The sequence below is a fragment of the Hypanus sabinus genome, chromosome 21, assembly GCF_030144855.1.
Source record: "Hypanus sabinus isolate sHypSab1 chromosome 21, sHypSab1.hap1, whole genome shotgun sequence".
Taxonomy (NCBI): Eukaryota; Metazoa; Chordata; class Chondrichthyes; order Myliobatiformes; family Dasyatidae; genus Hypanus; species Hypanus sabinus.
The window spans coordinates 14,331,074-14,347,048 of NC_082726.1; the positions used below are offsets into that span (position 1 = coordinate 14,331,074).

The window sequence follows — 15,975 nt, forward strand, 5'->3', positions numbered from 1 at the left end:
CACACTGGTTCCAACTGGCTAGAGAAGAAACTGAATACCGAAGAGAAGTTTAGCCAGAAATAAAGTATTAGTCAAAATTGCTCATTACAAGATCTCCAATTTAACATTGCTTTGCTAAAAGGAATGGTTCCATAAAATTTGCATGGGAGAAATTAGAATCCACTACGTGTTAAGGATTTCATACAGGCTCTCTCAAAAATCAGATGGAGTCACAGAAATAGGTCCTTCAGCCGCCAAAGTCCATGTGAACCACTGAACGCTCATTTAGACTAACATTTCATTCTTCCCACATTCCCATCAACATCTCTCACCTACACTCACCTAAATAACTGGGGGGGGGGGGGGGGAATTTACAGCAGCAATTAACCCATCAGCCCCCACATCTTTGGAACAGTGGCAGAGATCACAGCACCCAGAGGAATACCACAGGTTTACAGAGAAAATGCGCATATGCTCCTGCTTGCATCAACAGTGTTGAGAGCTTCAAGTCCCTAGTATAAACATTACCAATATCCTGTCCTGATCAACAATGCCTCAACTTCCTAAAGAAATTTATTTATGTATTTTTTTATTGAGATAGTGAGGAATAGTCCCTCCCAGCTCTGAGCCATGTTGCCCAGCAATACAGTACCCCGATTTAATCCTAGCCTAATCATGGGACAATTTACAATGGCCAATTAACCCACCGACTGGTACATTTTTGGAATGAGAGGGGAAACCAGAGCACACAGAGAAAACCCACATGGTCACGGAGGAATGTACAAAAATGGTGGGAATTGAACCCCAGTCACTGGTACTGTGAAGTGCTGCGCTAACCACTGCAAACGTACTGCTGATGCTTTCTGTGTGGTGTCTGCATGGCCTCCCTATCTCTGACTGAGTGTGCCGACTGCTCTGGTAAATTCTCATCTCAAAAAAACAGAAGGTTTGGCATGTCCCCTTCAACTCTTACCAACTCTGTCTGGATGCATAACAAATGCTTTGCTTGTGATCACACAAAGCTGCAGAGGGTTGTGGAAACAGCTCTGCAAATCACAGGAACTAACCTCCCCTCTCTGTTCTCTGTCTATACTTGTTGCAGTCTTAGTAAAGCAGCCAGTAGAATTAAACATACCATCCACCCGACATTCTCCCTCCTCTCCTTCCCATGGGCAGCAGATACAAAGGGCTGAAAGCACATACAGTTTTTATTCCACATACAGTTTCTATTCCAGTTATCAGATTCTTGAACAGACCTCCTGTGTGATAAGATAGACTCTTGGCCTCACAATCTACTTCATTACGATCTTGCATTTCAGCATTTACCTGCACTGCACTTTCTCTGTAGCTGTCACACCTTATTCTGCATTGTTATTGTAGCTCAATGTACTTACTGTGTATCAATTTGATCTGTATAAACCCTCTGCAAGCATTTCAGTCATGTTACAATAATAAGCCAGTACCAATAAATACAATGCATTACCAACTCAAATGTATTGAGATCTTTGATCTTAAAGGCCACAGTATAAGAATTTGAAGAGTGGTGTAATTTCCATATGGTATTATACAGTACACACTGCCCTTTAATTTTAATATGTGCTGCAAGCCGATGTATGCTTCATACTGTACAATGTCCTGTGTATGTTACTCAAAATGGCTTCTTTGGTTTGTTACGAGTAGGAATGCTTCTTTGTCAGGTAAGTGTTTCTCTCGCCGTTGTTTCGCTTTAGAATGGCCGATATGGTAATTGTATTCATTTCTTAATCAATGGGGTGTGGCGACCCATTTCCTAGCGTATCCGAACCGACTCACAATTAGATAGCCTACGGGGGTTTGCGAGCACAGAGCTTTGGAGCCTCTGCGCCATGGGGGGCCGGTTGACAGAGGCTTAAAAGTGAGGCTGAAGTTTTCGAATAAAGTTTTTTCCTTCGACTGCAGTTACCGACTCCGTGTCGTAATTTTAGCGCTGCGTGTAGCACACCGCTACGGGGGAATGTTATTGTGTCTTGTGAGGCTGGGAACTTGGGGGAGGGGTTTTCGTGGGGTTTTGGTGTGAGGGGAGTCGGGAGAAAGACGCCGAGGGAGGTGGACGTGCGCTCAGAAGACCACCGGGGAGTCCGGGGTGGAAGACGTGGAAGTCGGAGGCAAGCGACGAAGGGTCGAATGGTTCGGTGTTTGAGCTCCAATGAGTGCACTAAACAGACTGAACTTTGATAAGTTGGCGCCTTTTGTTTTTTTCCTTAAAAAATACAATGTATATATATATATATATTGTATTGCCTAATACTTGTTTAGTTTTAGTAAACTCTTTAAAGTGTATTTCATAACGGTATTTGTTGTGGGTTTAATACTGTTGGCAGGCACGAGGCATAAACTCGATTCTCACAGCACCTGCGCGAACGGGAGGTGGGTTGGTGAGTGGCTGGATCTCCGTTTCCCCTAGACATATACTAGTCTTTTGGGTAAGTGTTACAATACCTTTAAAATCTTTGGTATCTTCAGTTTCGCTGGTCTCATGTAATTTGTTTTCTCTACTTCCATGCAAGGGTGTAAGTTGCACTCCGACCTGAGAGAGTAGATTCTTCAGCTGACTGCACAACAGGTCTAATAAAGACTGAACCACCTTAGGGCTTAGCTTGTCTGCGTAAGTTCTGCAAGAATAACGCATAAAAGAAGCAGAATAGCAAACGTGAAATAATGCAAAGAAATATTTTTGATGTTCATTATATAATCATACTGCCCAATGGCTTTCTGAGCCACAGCAATGGTGTGAATTGGCAGATTGCTTTGGTCAGTGTCAGTGCTTTGGCAAATCGCCAATGGAGATATTTTCTAAGGATATGGGAGGGAAGGTGGTGGAATGCGGAGATAGGGAAAAATACTTCTCATATAACATCTGACAACATGGACACATAGATCCAAGTCCAGCGAATGAACGCAAATCAGTGAATCCATCCCTTTCCCTCTTCCCACCCCCCTCAGTAGAATGCTATTGATTCATGTCTGTTAGTAGAGGCATTATATGTCAGTAAATAATCAGGTTATTCTTCTAAATCAGGGGTACACAAACCCCCTTCAATTAATGGTAGGGTTCCATGGCATAAAAACAGTTGGGAAAAGTGATGATTACAACCACAGTCTTTAACTCCTCAAAAAAAAAAATCGACCCTGGCTCCCCCATTCTTGCAAGCTACTATTCCATCTTCAACCCCCCCCCCCCCACTTTTCCCTCTAAGTTATTTCATTGTCATATTGTTTCAAAATTTGGGATACAATCTTCCTCTCAACTCTGTTTTGAAAATTCACTGTAAATAATTCAGCTTGAATAAAAGATTATGTCTCACATTTGGTACCTGAAAATGCTGTGGAATAATATTCCAGGATGTTTGTAAGTTACTGAAGTTTGCAGATGATGGCAACACTGATAGTAGAAGTGATATTAACTGTTTTTAAAGTTGTCTTATTATCATAAACTTTAAAAAGTTCAAATAATTTTAAAACTACCAAATCAAAAATAACGAGCACTTAAAAAAACCTTAAACATCTAGAAATTAATCATTTTACTATATTTCTGTATTTCTAAAGGGAAAATAAGCTACTTACATGCATATACTTTTTCAATCAAAGACTTACTTGTTTACAGATACAGCACAGAACAGGCTTTTCCAGCACTGCCCAGCAATTCACCTTCTTAACCCGGGCCTAAACACAGGCTAGTTTACAATGACCAATTAATCTACCAACTGGTGCAACTTTGGAATGTCGGAGGAAAGCAGAGCACCCGGAGGAAATCCATGCGGTCACAGGGGGACAGCACTAGAACTGAACTCCAGAACACCCATGCTGTAACCATGTCATGCTAACCACTACACCCCAAATGGAATGGAATCAGGCTACATATGCAAACTGTGAATGGCATAACTTGAGGGATTTGGCAGAATGCATTATCAGTCCTCAGCTCAGTGCACCCTGTGCGCAACCCCTGCACTCAACGGTGAATCCACAGGCTGAACAAGATGGCATCTCCCTGACTTCTAAATTCCAATGCCAGACCAGCCTGCAAGACGTACTCCACTCGAGGTCCAGCAGGAAACCAAAAGGTAAGCACATTTTAAGAACATTTTAAAATCTGACAGATTTTGCACTTTGTCTGATAAACAACTTTTGGATGAGCAGAAGGGATCTTCAATGGCAAGCAACTACAGTAAGTAAATATGAGCTCAGAGATCTGGCTAAAAAGAGGTTAAAATACAGCCAAAGATGGCAGCTTACTACAATTAAGGTATGGACACCAACAACAAAACAAGCGAATTTTTACAAATTCTGTTACAATGCTTCAAGGTTATACTGTGGCCCATAGCTCACAGTTAGTTTCAACCTAATCTAACTGATGTGTCTAATCAACTAGACTGCCTTTCGTACACCATCTGTACTACGGACTCCATGATAGTGAAGCAGTTAGCGCGACGCTATTAAAGCTCAGGGCTTTCCAGATTTCAGAGTTCAATTCCAGCACCGTTCTGTGAGCAATCTCTGTATATCCTCCCTGTAGAATGCGTGGGCATTTCCCTGAGCATTCTGGTTTCCTCCCACAGTCCAAAGGTGTACTGGTTAGGTTAATTGGTCATTGTAAATAGTCCCGTGATTAGGTCAGGGTAAAATCAGGGTTGTGGAGTTGCTGGGGCGGGGCGGAAGGGCTGGAAGGCCCTACTCCATGCTGTATCACTAAATAAAAATAAGAAATGAAATATTGGTCAGGCAGCAAATCATAACAAAAAGCCAATTTAAGATCTATAGGAGTTGAAAAGTGCTGTAGGTGTCAAGACTAAATCTGCAGGAATAGGGACAAGTGCTTGTGTGCAAGGCTGTAGGAGACTTCAATGTATATCTCATACATATACAACAAAGGCAGCCGGCGTACAAACGGTAATTTACTTGATTAGGCACATCAGTTACCATTAGGCTAGTTGGTTCTGATCTTACAGATTAATGTAACCATGATATTTGATTACTGATAAGAAAACCAAGTATCATACTTACCCAGTGGTAATGGCTAGAATCTGAAGCAATCTGGTACTGGCAACCTTCAAAGCTGTGCTAAGCTGTGAAACACCAGGCTTTTGTATCAACTGCAATGGCTGTCCAAGCATAGTGTCAGTGCCACATAACTGGGACAATACATTCAATAATCCACTAGAGATTGCCAAGGAGACATCAACAGGGTGGTAACGTACACTAAGAGCAAATACTGTGACAAGCAAAAGGCGTTGCTGTGCTCCTGAAAAAGCAAAGTATCAAATATGAATAAAAACCAGAATGTGCATCCTTCACAGCTCAGCACATCACGGAAACCAGCCTCCCTTCCATGGGCTCCGTCTGCACACCCCGCTGCCTTAGTAAAGTGGACAGCAAAATCAAACATCCCACCCATGCTGGCCATTCATTTTTCATCCCCCTCCCACTGGGCAGAAGATTGTTCTGTTTACTCTTTCCCACAGATGCTGCCTGGCCTGCTGAGTTCCTGCATTTTGTGTGCGTTGCCTTGGGTTTCTCAGCACCTGTAGATTCTCTCCTGCTTGAGAAGACACAAAAACCTGGAAGCTCACGCCACCAGGCTCAAGGACAACTTTCACCCCGCTGTTTTAAGACTATTGAATGTTTGTCTAGTACATTAAGATGGACTGTTGATCTCACAATCTATCTCGTTGTGACCCTGCACTTTACTGTGCATGTTCTCGGCACTGTAACCCTTTATTCTGCACTCAGTTACTGTTTTACCTGTACTACCTCAATGCATCATTGCAAAGAGTTGATCTGTATGGATTGTATGCAAGACAAGTTTTTCCACTTGTAACTTGGTACATGTTAGAATAATAAATCAATAATGATGCAAGTTTTAATTAATATAGAATACTTTTAATATAGTTGCTTTCTTTATCCAACCTGAGTTTACATAACCTTTTGCTGTAAAAATTTATAACATTAGCTTAACCTCTATGCAATTTCACTTGGGGGGGGGTTCGAGAACCAAATCTATTCAAGGAAGAAAAGTGTTTACAGAGCAGAAAATGGTTTCTAGACCAGGAATGCAGATATATATAAGATTGGTGTCTAATGGCAACACCTTTGCTTGCATCTTTAGAAACAGCTCTATTTCCATCTTTAATATCTCTATTTTTCCTGAGATCTTTGGGCACAGAGCTCGGAAAGAGCGACACAACAGACTTCTAACTTTGTAAAGCGGCGGGTTGTTTGGTATGTCTCCCTTCTCACTGGGAAGTGGAGACACCTCTCTCTCCCTTATGCGTGACAGCCTGTGGTATGTCGAATACCAGGTGAATGAGCAGACTTCGGGATAACTGCAAGTCTGTGTCTTTGCCGTTGCTTTGCTCACGCTTGAGTGCTCGGTGGCGGGTGCTGATGCTTTTTTTTGCCAGTGGGGGGGGGGGGGGGGGGATTGTTGCTTGCTGCTGCTTACACGCAAATTATTAAACTGTCATGGACATACACAAAATAATCCCCAAAAAAAACGCTCACAGAATACTATCATCCGGATCCAGAGATCTAGAATACAAGTTGAAATAATGCCACAACTGCAAAATGTTCTAGTAAGCAAACAGCAAGTATTGAGAGAAATTCAGGCATGCTTTAAAAAGGGGAAAAAAAAGATGGTTGGCAGATGGTGAGAGGGTTGCTCAGGAAATAAATGGATTTTACTAGTAATAACTACAGTTGCAAGAAAGAGCTTGTGAACCCTTTTGCAACTGCTTACATTCCTGCATTAATTACTCATAAAATGTGGTCTGATCATCATCTAAATCATAATAGATATATAACATCTGCCTGAACTAACAACACACAAAGGATTGTACTTCTTCTCATCAGTACACCATTTAAACGATCACAATCTAGGTTCAAAAAAGTAAGTGAACCTCTGGGGTAATACTTTCTACAAAAGCTATTTGGAGTCAGATGTTCCAATCAATGAGATGAGATTGGATGTGTGGATTGTAGAGGGGCCCTCTGCTATATTTTTAAAAAAGGCACATGGAGTTAGGTTACTGCCAGAGCCTGCTCTTCTCAAGAAAGCTCTGTTTATGCACACCTCACTCAAAACAACTTTCACCGCTATGTTTGGAGGAAAAAAGGCACTGCACACCAACACCAAAATCTCATCCCAACTGTGAAGCATGGTACAAAGAGCGTCATGGTTTGGGGGTGCTTTGCTGCCTCAGGGCCTGGACACCTTCCAATCAGAGGGAATAATAAATATGAAATTGTATCAAGACATTTTACAGAAGAATGTCAGGGCAGCAGTCATCACCTGAAGCTTAACAGAAGTTGCATGATGCAACAAGACAATAATCTGAAACACAAAAAGTAAATCAACAGCATATTGGTTTAAAAAGAAAATTCGTGCTTTGGAATAGCCAAGTCAGAACGCAGACCTTAACCCAATTGAGATGCTATGGCATGGCCTGAAGAGAACTCTTCATGGAAGATATCCCAGAAATATTAACGAATTGAAACAGTTTAGTACGAAGGAATGGTCTAAAATTACACCTTGCTGTTGTACAATCCTGATCAGTAGCTACAGGAAACATTTGGTGGAGGTTATTGCTGCTAAAAGAGGTTTTACTAGTTATTAAAAACAAGGATTCACATACTATTTCCAGCCTGGACAGTGAATGGTTAAAGAATATGTTCAATAAAGACATGAAAAGTACAATTGTTTGTGTGTTATTAGTTTAAGCAGATTGTGTTTGTTTATTATTGTGACTTAGATGAAGAACAGACCACATTTTGAGTAAGTAATGCAGAAAACCAGGTAATTGCAAAAGGTTCACAAACTTTTTCTTGCAACTGTACTATATATCTTCCAGTGATTATTAGAAGTTATGTATCTTACACATTAAAAACCCTCGAAGCTCATTTCACATTTCTTTAGAAATGAAATCTTCCAAATCTCTGTTGGTTGGATCATTTAGAATAGAATAGTGAGACAAACCTATTTGTTTTAAGAAGATTCATAAACCAAGAGAATAAGAAAAATTGGAAAATGAAAAAGTTTACTATAGATTTGTAACATTGTTAAGTTTTTCAAATTGCTGCTTATTATGTGTTTTACATTCTATTTTGGTCTTCATACTTTTCCAAAAATAATATATTAAGGAGGAAACTGTGATTGAGTTCTTTAATTAGAGTCTCAATATGTTCAAGTTTTTATGCTACACCTGGTTCCTTACCAACGTGATGTTTGTTTGCCTGCAAAGCCCGCTCAAGGATGGCAGATAGCTGTTGGTAGATCTTGTGAACTGCAGCCTGGATGTCCATCTGAATGCTTCTCCTCGCGGCCCTGATCCCATCCTACATAAAATCAAATTAATAAGGTGTCTAAGCATTTAATGATTACTGTAATACACAGCATCAATATTAATATTTACAAACATACTGGAATTTAAAGACAGAAGACAACTTAATTTAGACCAAAACAAACTTACAGCCCATGTATTTTCTGCAATTGTTCATATGAAGAGGAAATACAGCACCAATAGTAAAAATCATAAACTGTATTAAGACGTGACCAAATGATCTGATCATCAAGATTACTGGCAGGATTAATATCACTGGAGAACTTCCCTGCTCCTCTTCATCGTAGTCTTTTGCATTGTTTTACATTCACCCAAGATCAAAAGCAGATGCCATGTATGTTCAGCTTCTCATTAACAAAAAAACACACTGCACACTGCTGTAAAATACAGGTTTTTTGTAGATAGTAAAAGAGAGTGACAGTCCAAATCACTTCTGCTAGTCATTCATGAAAAATAACTTAATTTTAATGCACATAAACACTGACACCACTGTTTGCAAGTCAAGACTGAAGATACAGGAAAGAATTTATTTAGCATTCCATTTCTTTTCAGGCTTCTACCAAAACAATAAAATCAAGAATAGCTTACTTATTTGAACGGCAGAGAATCATAAACTGGGGTTTTAAAAGGTTTAATATCATAATTTATCAGAGCTTTAGACAGTTGGAAAGAAACATGGGATCACACACTGAAGCACTGAAATACTAAAAGTAACTTGATTCCGTTATCTTCTTCCTTTCCGAATTAAACTGCTCACACTCACAACACAATTAAACTTCACCTCCAGCTAAACTGTTGCAGTACCAACAGTACCAACATTTTCAGAAATAACTTGAAAGCAATTTCCTCAACACTGACAGGTCATCCCTTCGTGCTAAGCTGGGCATGCAAAACTCATTCAAGGTTTCTATTTCATTTAAAGTTTGAAAGGAAAGATCAAATATGATCCCATAGTGGTAGGCACTTACAGGGGACATAGTAATAGAATCAAAACTTCAAGACTGACAAGTTTCAGGGTTGACAATTGTTTTTCTTTTACAAAATCTGATTGGAATAATTGTTTAAATCCAAGAAACCAGCAGAGACTTAAATGAGAACCCTTAAATAATGATGCTATATTTATAACACGAAACAAATGCAATAATGTTAGATATAGAATACAAGCAAGCCATTTAAACAAAAGTTAATAAGTCTATTTGAACTTATTTGTGATTTATTACCTTAACTGTTTAAATTTGTGTTCACATCAGTTTTCTGTGTGCATCGCTACTGTTGACCTTTAAAGTTATACATCAGAACCTTCTATAGAAGGACATGATTTTACAATTATTCCTTCCGTCTCAGAACTTGGCAGACCTGGCGGTCACACTAGATAAATACCTGATAGTGATGCAGCTGAACACTTTCACCATTGATTTCCCCATTTCCAACTGTGCCTAGTCCAAAACATCCCGCTAGAAACTGCAGTCTGACTGAAGTGAGCAATGAAGCGGAGTGAAACCATGATGCTGGGCAGCTGCTTCCTGCAAAATGGCTGCCCTTCTCCTCCATTCCTGAAAGCAACACGAGGATTTGATGAAGTGCTGCCAGTCGAAGCTACAAAGCAATAACAGAAATAATAAATCACAAAACTTCAGAATCAATTTGTTTACATTAATATCAATGAGAATTCATCCAAAATAAACTTGATATAAATGAACATCTTTGAAACTAAGTGAAAATAAATGTAAAAATCTTGTGGACTACAGCTTAGATGCATAAATCACTTGGAATGCCAGCTAGTCAAAAAACAAAGTCAGACATGATCAGATCCAACGTGTAAATTGTGTGGAGATAAGATTACAGGGAGGTGTACAGAGGGTATACAGAAGATTGGGGGAAACTGAAGGGACCTCAAGAGGTCAGTTGCATGCAAAGAAGAATAAATCATCATGAGCTAAAGATCACAGAGCCTTTGCTTTGTTCACAACTTTACTCTGTGATTGACATCACACATGGAAATGTTAGGCCCCACTATCGATTCTCCAGGCTTCCATCTTTACCAAAGTACTCTGCATTGGCAAATAGTTTAATCATTTCTATCTGCACTGTTCTCATCACTCCTTTCTTTATCTATCCACCCAATTTGTTGGCAGCACCAATGCTGACTATTACATCCACAGACTCATGCACCTCAGAAATGATCTCATGCACCTAATATTTTATCAGTAACCTCTCATTGTAGACCAGACCCCTGGTGCTTACAGCAAACAAAGTATATTTCTATCTATCTTCTATAATGCAAAACACTTACATCACACTCCTGTTCATCACAATGCATCCATTGAGGAAAGTTCCTTTTTCTAAGTCTTTCTGCACATTCATTTTCCCCAGCATCAATTCAGAATTCTTGTGAATCTACTTAACGATCTTGTGTTTGACTGCTGAAATGTCAACAAGAACTGCCATGACTTACCTCAGACCTCAGCTGCTGCTGTTCCATTGCAATGATAATAGCTTGAGGGTTGGAAGACATGTTTTCTTCAGGCTCTTTAAAACCTGGGGAAGTTCCCACACCTCCACTCACAAAACTAACGACATTATCAATGAATGTGTGGATTCCAAATGACTGGTTCAGATCAAACTTTAATGTATTAGACAAGTGGGAAGTATCATAGGATAAATCTCTGTTGTACTTCAGCCATGTCCAAGAGGCTCTCAAGGAATCTGTACTATAAGGAGGTCCTGTGGAGTACAGAATGATGAAAATAAGACACCATAACCCATACGAATACATACGTCTTATATACTCTCACCTACACATATTGTAACAAGCAGATCAATAAACAGAAAAGATGAGGATCATGCATAAAGCATTAAAAACAACACAAACTGCCAGGGTTGTAGTTTTATTCCAAATAACACAGAGCACTTGCAGGGTTGTGGTGATGGGCTGAGGGAAGGTCAATTATTGGCCAATTATGCAGGCCTTAAAGGTTCCCAATTAAATACTTGACAAAATACTTTTGCAAATGTTGTTGTTCAAGCTCATTCAAATTCAAACAAAAGTTATAAAAGCTTTCAACAAGAGAATTCCAAGAATTTCCTCTCTGTATTCTAATACAGGTAAATGATGACTGTAACGTCTGATCATAGGATGTCCTTGAGAAAGAGGGAGTGCAATGAAGATTCACAATTGATTCCTGGGGTGAATGGTGTTTAACCTATGATGAGAAATTTTAACAGGTTGAGCCCTTGCTCTCCAGGGATGGTCCCTTAAGGTCGTCGTAGCTGGGAGAGGTAGTGGGGACAAGTTCTGACTACCTATTAAACAGACCCAATGGCGTGCATCTCAGATAGCCTCTTACAACTGAGTCCAGCTCATGGCTTTCACATGTAGCTCAGCTATTAAGCCGGCGGAACCATTTGTACTGAAAGAAGGGGCAAAGATTGTTTACTGGCACTTTAAAGCTTCTGGCGGATGGGGCTCATTAGCCGTGGTTGGCTGCTCATTTAGGAGCGGAAAACTCTGATCTGAAATCTCCGTTCCTTTGTGGCATCACCCACTCATGGGGAAGGCTTCAGGAGTAGAGTAACCCCTGAGAGAAATTCCAGAGCTGGAGTCCCTAAGGCAGTCCTACATTGAGTTCAATACTGATTGACAACTCCCGCGATGCCACTGGCACCAAACTGTACCAGACTACCATTAATTTGGATTCATCAGCTGTTTGGAGAGGGGGAGCCTGCTGTATGGGCAACATCTTGCTCTCCATGTCATACTTTCCTGAGTTGCATTATCACAGATAGCTAGGACGCAACATCCATGGTCAACCCCACCTCAAATATGAATGATAAGTTAACGGAGAAATAAATTAATATGGGCCTTAAAAGAGATCTAATGGCATGGCCATTTGGGACTGAGATGAGAAGAAATTTCTTCACCTAGAGGGTAATGAATCATTGGAATTCTCCCTCCAAGAGGACTGTGGCAGCTCAGTCAATGACTATTTAATATAAAGGTTGATAGGATTTTGGATATTCAGAGTATCAAGATATATGGTGTTAATGGTGTTGAATTAAGAGAGCAGCCATGGTCATACTGATTTGTGGAGCAGGCACAAGGAGCCAAATGGCTTACTCCCACTTTTAATGATCTTATGTACATTGCTTAAGCTGAGAACTTCCACCAAGGCAAAGCTGCACCAAAACAGATAACGATCCAACCTACTTGCTGAACAGATGGGACAAACCAATGCTGCTATAGTTAAATGACAGTGTCATTTTCAGTGTCAGAAAATACATTGGCAAGCTTTAAGTTTTAATAAAGTTAAACATGCCATCATTTACTTGCTTGCAGCTCCTCTTGTTTCTGGGACTCAACTGGCCAACAAGGAGTAAACACACTACCACATAAAATCAGAAGACAAAAGGAAACATTTGATACAACACATGCTTGGAAAGTTTATAACTGAAGCAGTTAAGTGCGTCAAGCATTAAACAACCGTGAAAATTTGATCAGCCATTAGTAAGTTTCAAAGAACAGTTTAAACTATCCGGAGAAATAATTGATGCCATGCCACACAAAATATTGTTCCTCACGCAATTTTAATGTTATGCATATATTATCATGTATCAAATAAATAACTCAAATATATTAATAAACTGAAGTTGTGGTTGACTGAAAAATTATCATTCAATACAAACTAGATTTTTTAACATTGTGCACAGTCATAAATTATGCATTCAATTACACAAAAATACTATGGTTATTGAATTAAATTAGGCAGCAGGCACAACAGATTAAACACAAAGAGACAGGATTCTGTAGTTGCCTCTTGAACCAGATGGGATAACTCCACTTGTTCCATCACTGAACTGTTCCTAAATCTATGGACTCACTATCAAGGATTCTTCATTTCATGTCCTTGATTTTTATTATTATTTGTTTCTCTTTTGTATTTGCATGGTTTGTTGTCATTTTCACACTGGTTATTTTGCCTGCCTGTTGGGGGCGGTCTTTTATTGATTCCGTTGTGTTTCTTGGATTAACTGAGTATACCCACAAGAAAATTAATCTCAGGGTTGCACATGATGACATCTATGCACTTTGATATGGCACCAACATTTAAAAGCGAAAAACAATCTAAGTATTATAAAATTCTGTTTAAATAAATTAAACAGAAATATACAATGGTAATTCTAAAAATTCCATTTCACCACTGCACTCAGACCCAGATTACAAAAATATCTTAAAAAGCTAAACAATGGACTCACCACGTTTTTGTTGAACTGATGCTAAATCCATATCCACATTTCTTCTGGAATTCTTTAAAGAAAATATATTGAACAAAGAATAAAAATTAATTTAAGAGGTTTAAGTAGTGAACTACATAAAGTAATACTTACTTCAGTTTAAAATTAGCTGCATAACTTAATGTTCTTAAAGACCACTATCTGGGTACAATCAAGCTCACAGAAACATTGATACGCTATAATGATTAATCTGGCCAGTCTTAATTCTTTAAAAAGGATAAGAATGGTTCACATTTAATTAAGAAAAAATATCTGAAATTAACGTAGGTTTTAATCTCATGTACAATTTATATACTTGGTGCAGTAATTATGAAGGAAAGCCCTGATTTGCTTGACCAGCTAAGTCCCTCTGGCAATTTTTGTTGCCTATTTATCTAACCTTGTATTCAGCTAATCTCTGTACATGTAAAATAGTTAAATAGCTACAAGCTGAGCATCCTTTTCATGTTTACAGGTCAAAAATCACAGAATCTAGTGACTGGGAAAAAGGAATGCCGTTTAATTTAGGATCTATTATTAAACAGTCAGCTTCGTATATGAGCAAACACGAGGAAATCTGCAGATGCTCGAAATTCAAACAACACACACAAAATGCTGGTGGAACACAGCAGGCCAGGCAGCATCTATAAGGAGAAGCATTGTCGACATTTCGGGCCGAGATGTCCACAGTGCTAGTCCTGACGAAGGGTCTCGGCCCGAAACATCGACAGTGCTTCTCCCTATAGATGCTGCCTGGCCTGCTGTGTTCCACCAGCATTTTGTGTGTGTTGTTTGAGCTTTGTATATGAATATGTCAGTGTTGGGATAGATCAATAAATAGCAGAAATTGGACAGTGTGTCTAATCAATGACAGAAGGAAGTTAGGAGTGTGGGATAGTAGGTGATAGGATATATGGGAGTAGGAGTAACTGATTCCTCATGAATAATTTGTGAACAAAACTAAGGTAAAAAGTAACATTTTCTAATTGTAGCCCCCTTGTTATCCTAGTCACTATAGTCATAATCCAATAAATCTGGCAAAGGCTTTATTTCATTATTCAGTTTTTGAGATAAAGGCATTGTTGAAAAAGCCAACATTTATTACTCATCTAAATATCAGTGAGAATATGGTGGCTCCTCTTTGTGAACTGATGCAGTCCTCTTAAGGAACTCCTATAATGTTCATTTAGAAAAAGTGACATGGATGAACTGCTGATATACCTTCAAGTTAGGAAGGTGTCTGACTTGAAGAACCTAGGACTTGTTATCGTTGTCCTGAGAGCACCTTGATTGTAGAGGTCTTGGGCTGGAAGATGCTAGTGCAGTTTTATAGACTACCAATGGTACAAAATATAGCTGTAATGCAATGCCAATGGAGATACTGAATGTTCAGGAGGGTGAACAGACTGCCAATCAAGGGGACTGTTTTATCCTGAACGATGTCAACTTCTTGACCATCATTGGAGCTATACACATCCAGGCAAGCGTACAATACACATAATCTTGTAGACGATGAAAAAGCTCTGAGTGAAACTCATCACAGAATACTTCAGCTTTGGCTGGCCTCGTAATGCAATGTAGTTGGTCCAGTTGAGTTTCTGGTCAACAGCAACATTCGGGATTGATCATAGGAAGGGGATGGCAATTTCATTGAATGTTAAGAGGACGTGATCAGATGCTCTTTCCTGCTGACGATGGTCATTAACTCAAAATTCTATGGCACAAGTCATTTGTGCTGAGGCTGACTATGACTCAAGACCTGCTACACCTAGGTAGACTAAATTTTGAGTTACACATGGAATTGAATAGTTTTCAATTATAAAGAAATATTCTTGCTTCTGACCTCATCAAGGATCAGGCACAAAGTAAATTTATTATTAACATTGCATATGTCACTAAATAAGATTCATTTTCTTGCAGACATTCACAGTAGAACAAAGTAGTACAATAGAATCAATAAAGAGCTACACATAAACAAAGACTGACAAGCCGTCGATGTACAAAAGATGACAATCTGTGCCAATACAAAAAGAAACAATAAATAATGCTGAGAACACTAGTTCTTGAAAGTGAGTCAACAAGGCTGTGTTCAATGATCAGTGCTGTGGTGAATGAAAAAGTCTATGCTGATTCAGGAGCTTGATGATTGAAAGGTTCTAACACTTCTTGAACCTTGTGGTATGGGCCCCAAGGCCAATGTTACCTCCTTTCTGAAATTAGAAGTGAGCATAGCCTCAAAGATGGATGTTGCCTTCTTGTAGCAGTGCACTCTGTAGATACGTTCAGTGGTGGGGAGGGCATTTCCTGTTATGAACTGGTCTGTACCCACCACTTTTGGCATACTTTTCTGTTC

The 15,975-nt window shown here is 39.4% G+C and overlaps 1 protein-coding gene and 1 long non-coding RNA gene across 14 annotated transcripts in view; one reads left to right on the plus strand and one right to left on the minus strand.

The window, feature by feature from the left end:
• The window catches only part of herc1 (HECT and RLD domain containing E3 ubiquitin protein ligase family member 1), a 281,806-nt gene that overhangs the window by 120,869 nt on the left and 144,962 nt on the right, over positions 1-15,975 (minus strand). For all 8 annotated transcript variants that reach the window (XM_059946004.1, XM_059946010.1, XM_059946008.1 and 5 more), the window contains 6 exons: positions 13,605-13,656; positions 10,807-11,075; positions 9,732-9,947; positions 8,226-8,346; positions 5,020-5,257; positions 2,458-2,630 (listed from right to left, as the gene is read on the minus strand). In XM_059946004.1, the coding sequence (XP_059801987.1) occupies positions 2,458-2,630; positions 5,020-5,257; positions 8,226-8,346; positions 9,732-9,947; positions 10,807-11,075; positions 13,605-13,656 (1,069 nt within the window). The remainder of the gene's footprint in view (positions 1-2,457; positions 2,631-5,019; positions 5,258-8,225; positions 8,347-9,731; positions 9,948-10,806; positions 11,076-13,604; positions 13,657-15,975) is intronic.
• LOC132378800 (uncharacterized) overlaps positions 1-15,975 on the plus strand; it is a 59,707-nt gene that overhangs the window by 23,295 nt on the left and 20,437 nt on the right. For 4 of the 6 annotated variants that reach the window (XR_009507181.1, XR_009507179.1, XR_009507183.1 and 1 more), the window contains 3 exons: positions 2,340-2,441; positions 3,623-4,079; positions 5,478-6,199. This is a non-coding gene — a long non-coding RNA (uncharacterized LOC132378800). Of the gene's footprint in view, positions 1-2,339; positions 2,442-3,622; positions 4,080-5,477; positions 6,200-12,687; positions 12,970-15,975 lie in introns of those variants that run through there. The other 2 variants (XR_009507182.1, XR_009507184.1) reach the window with 2 other exon arrangements.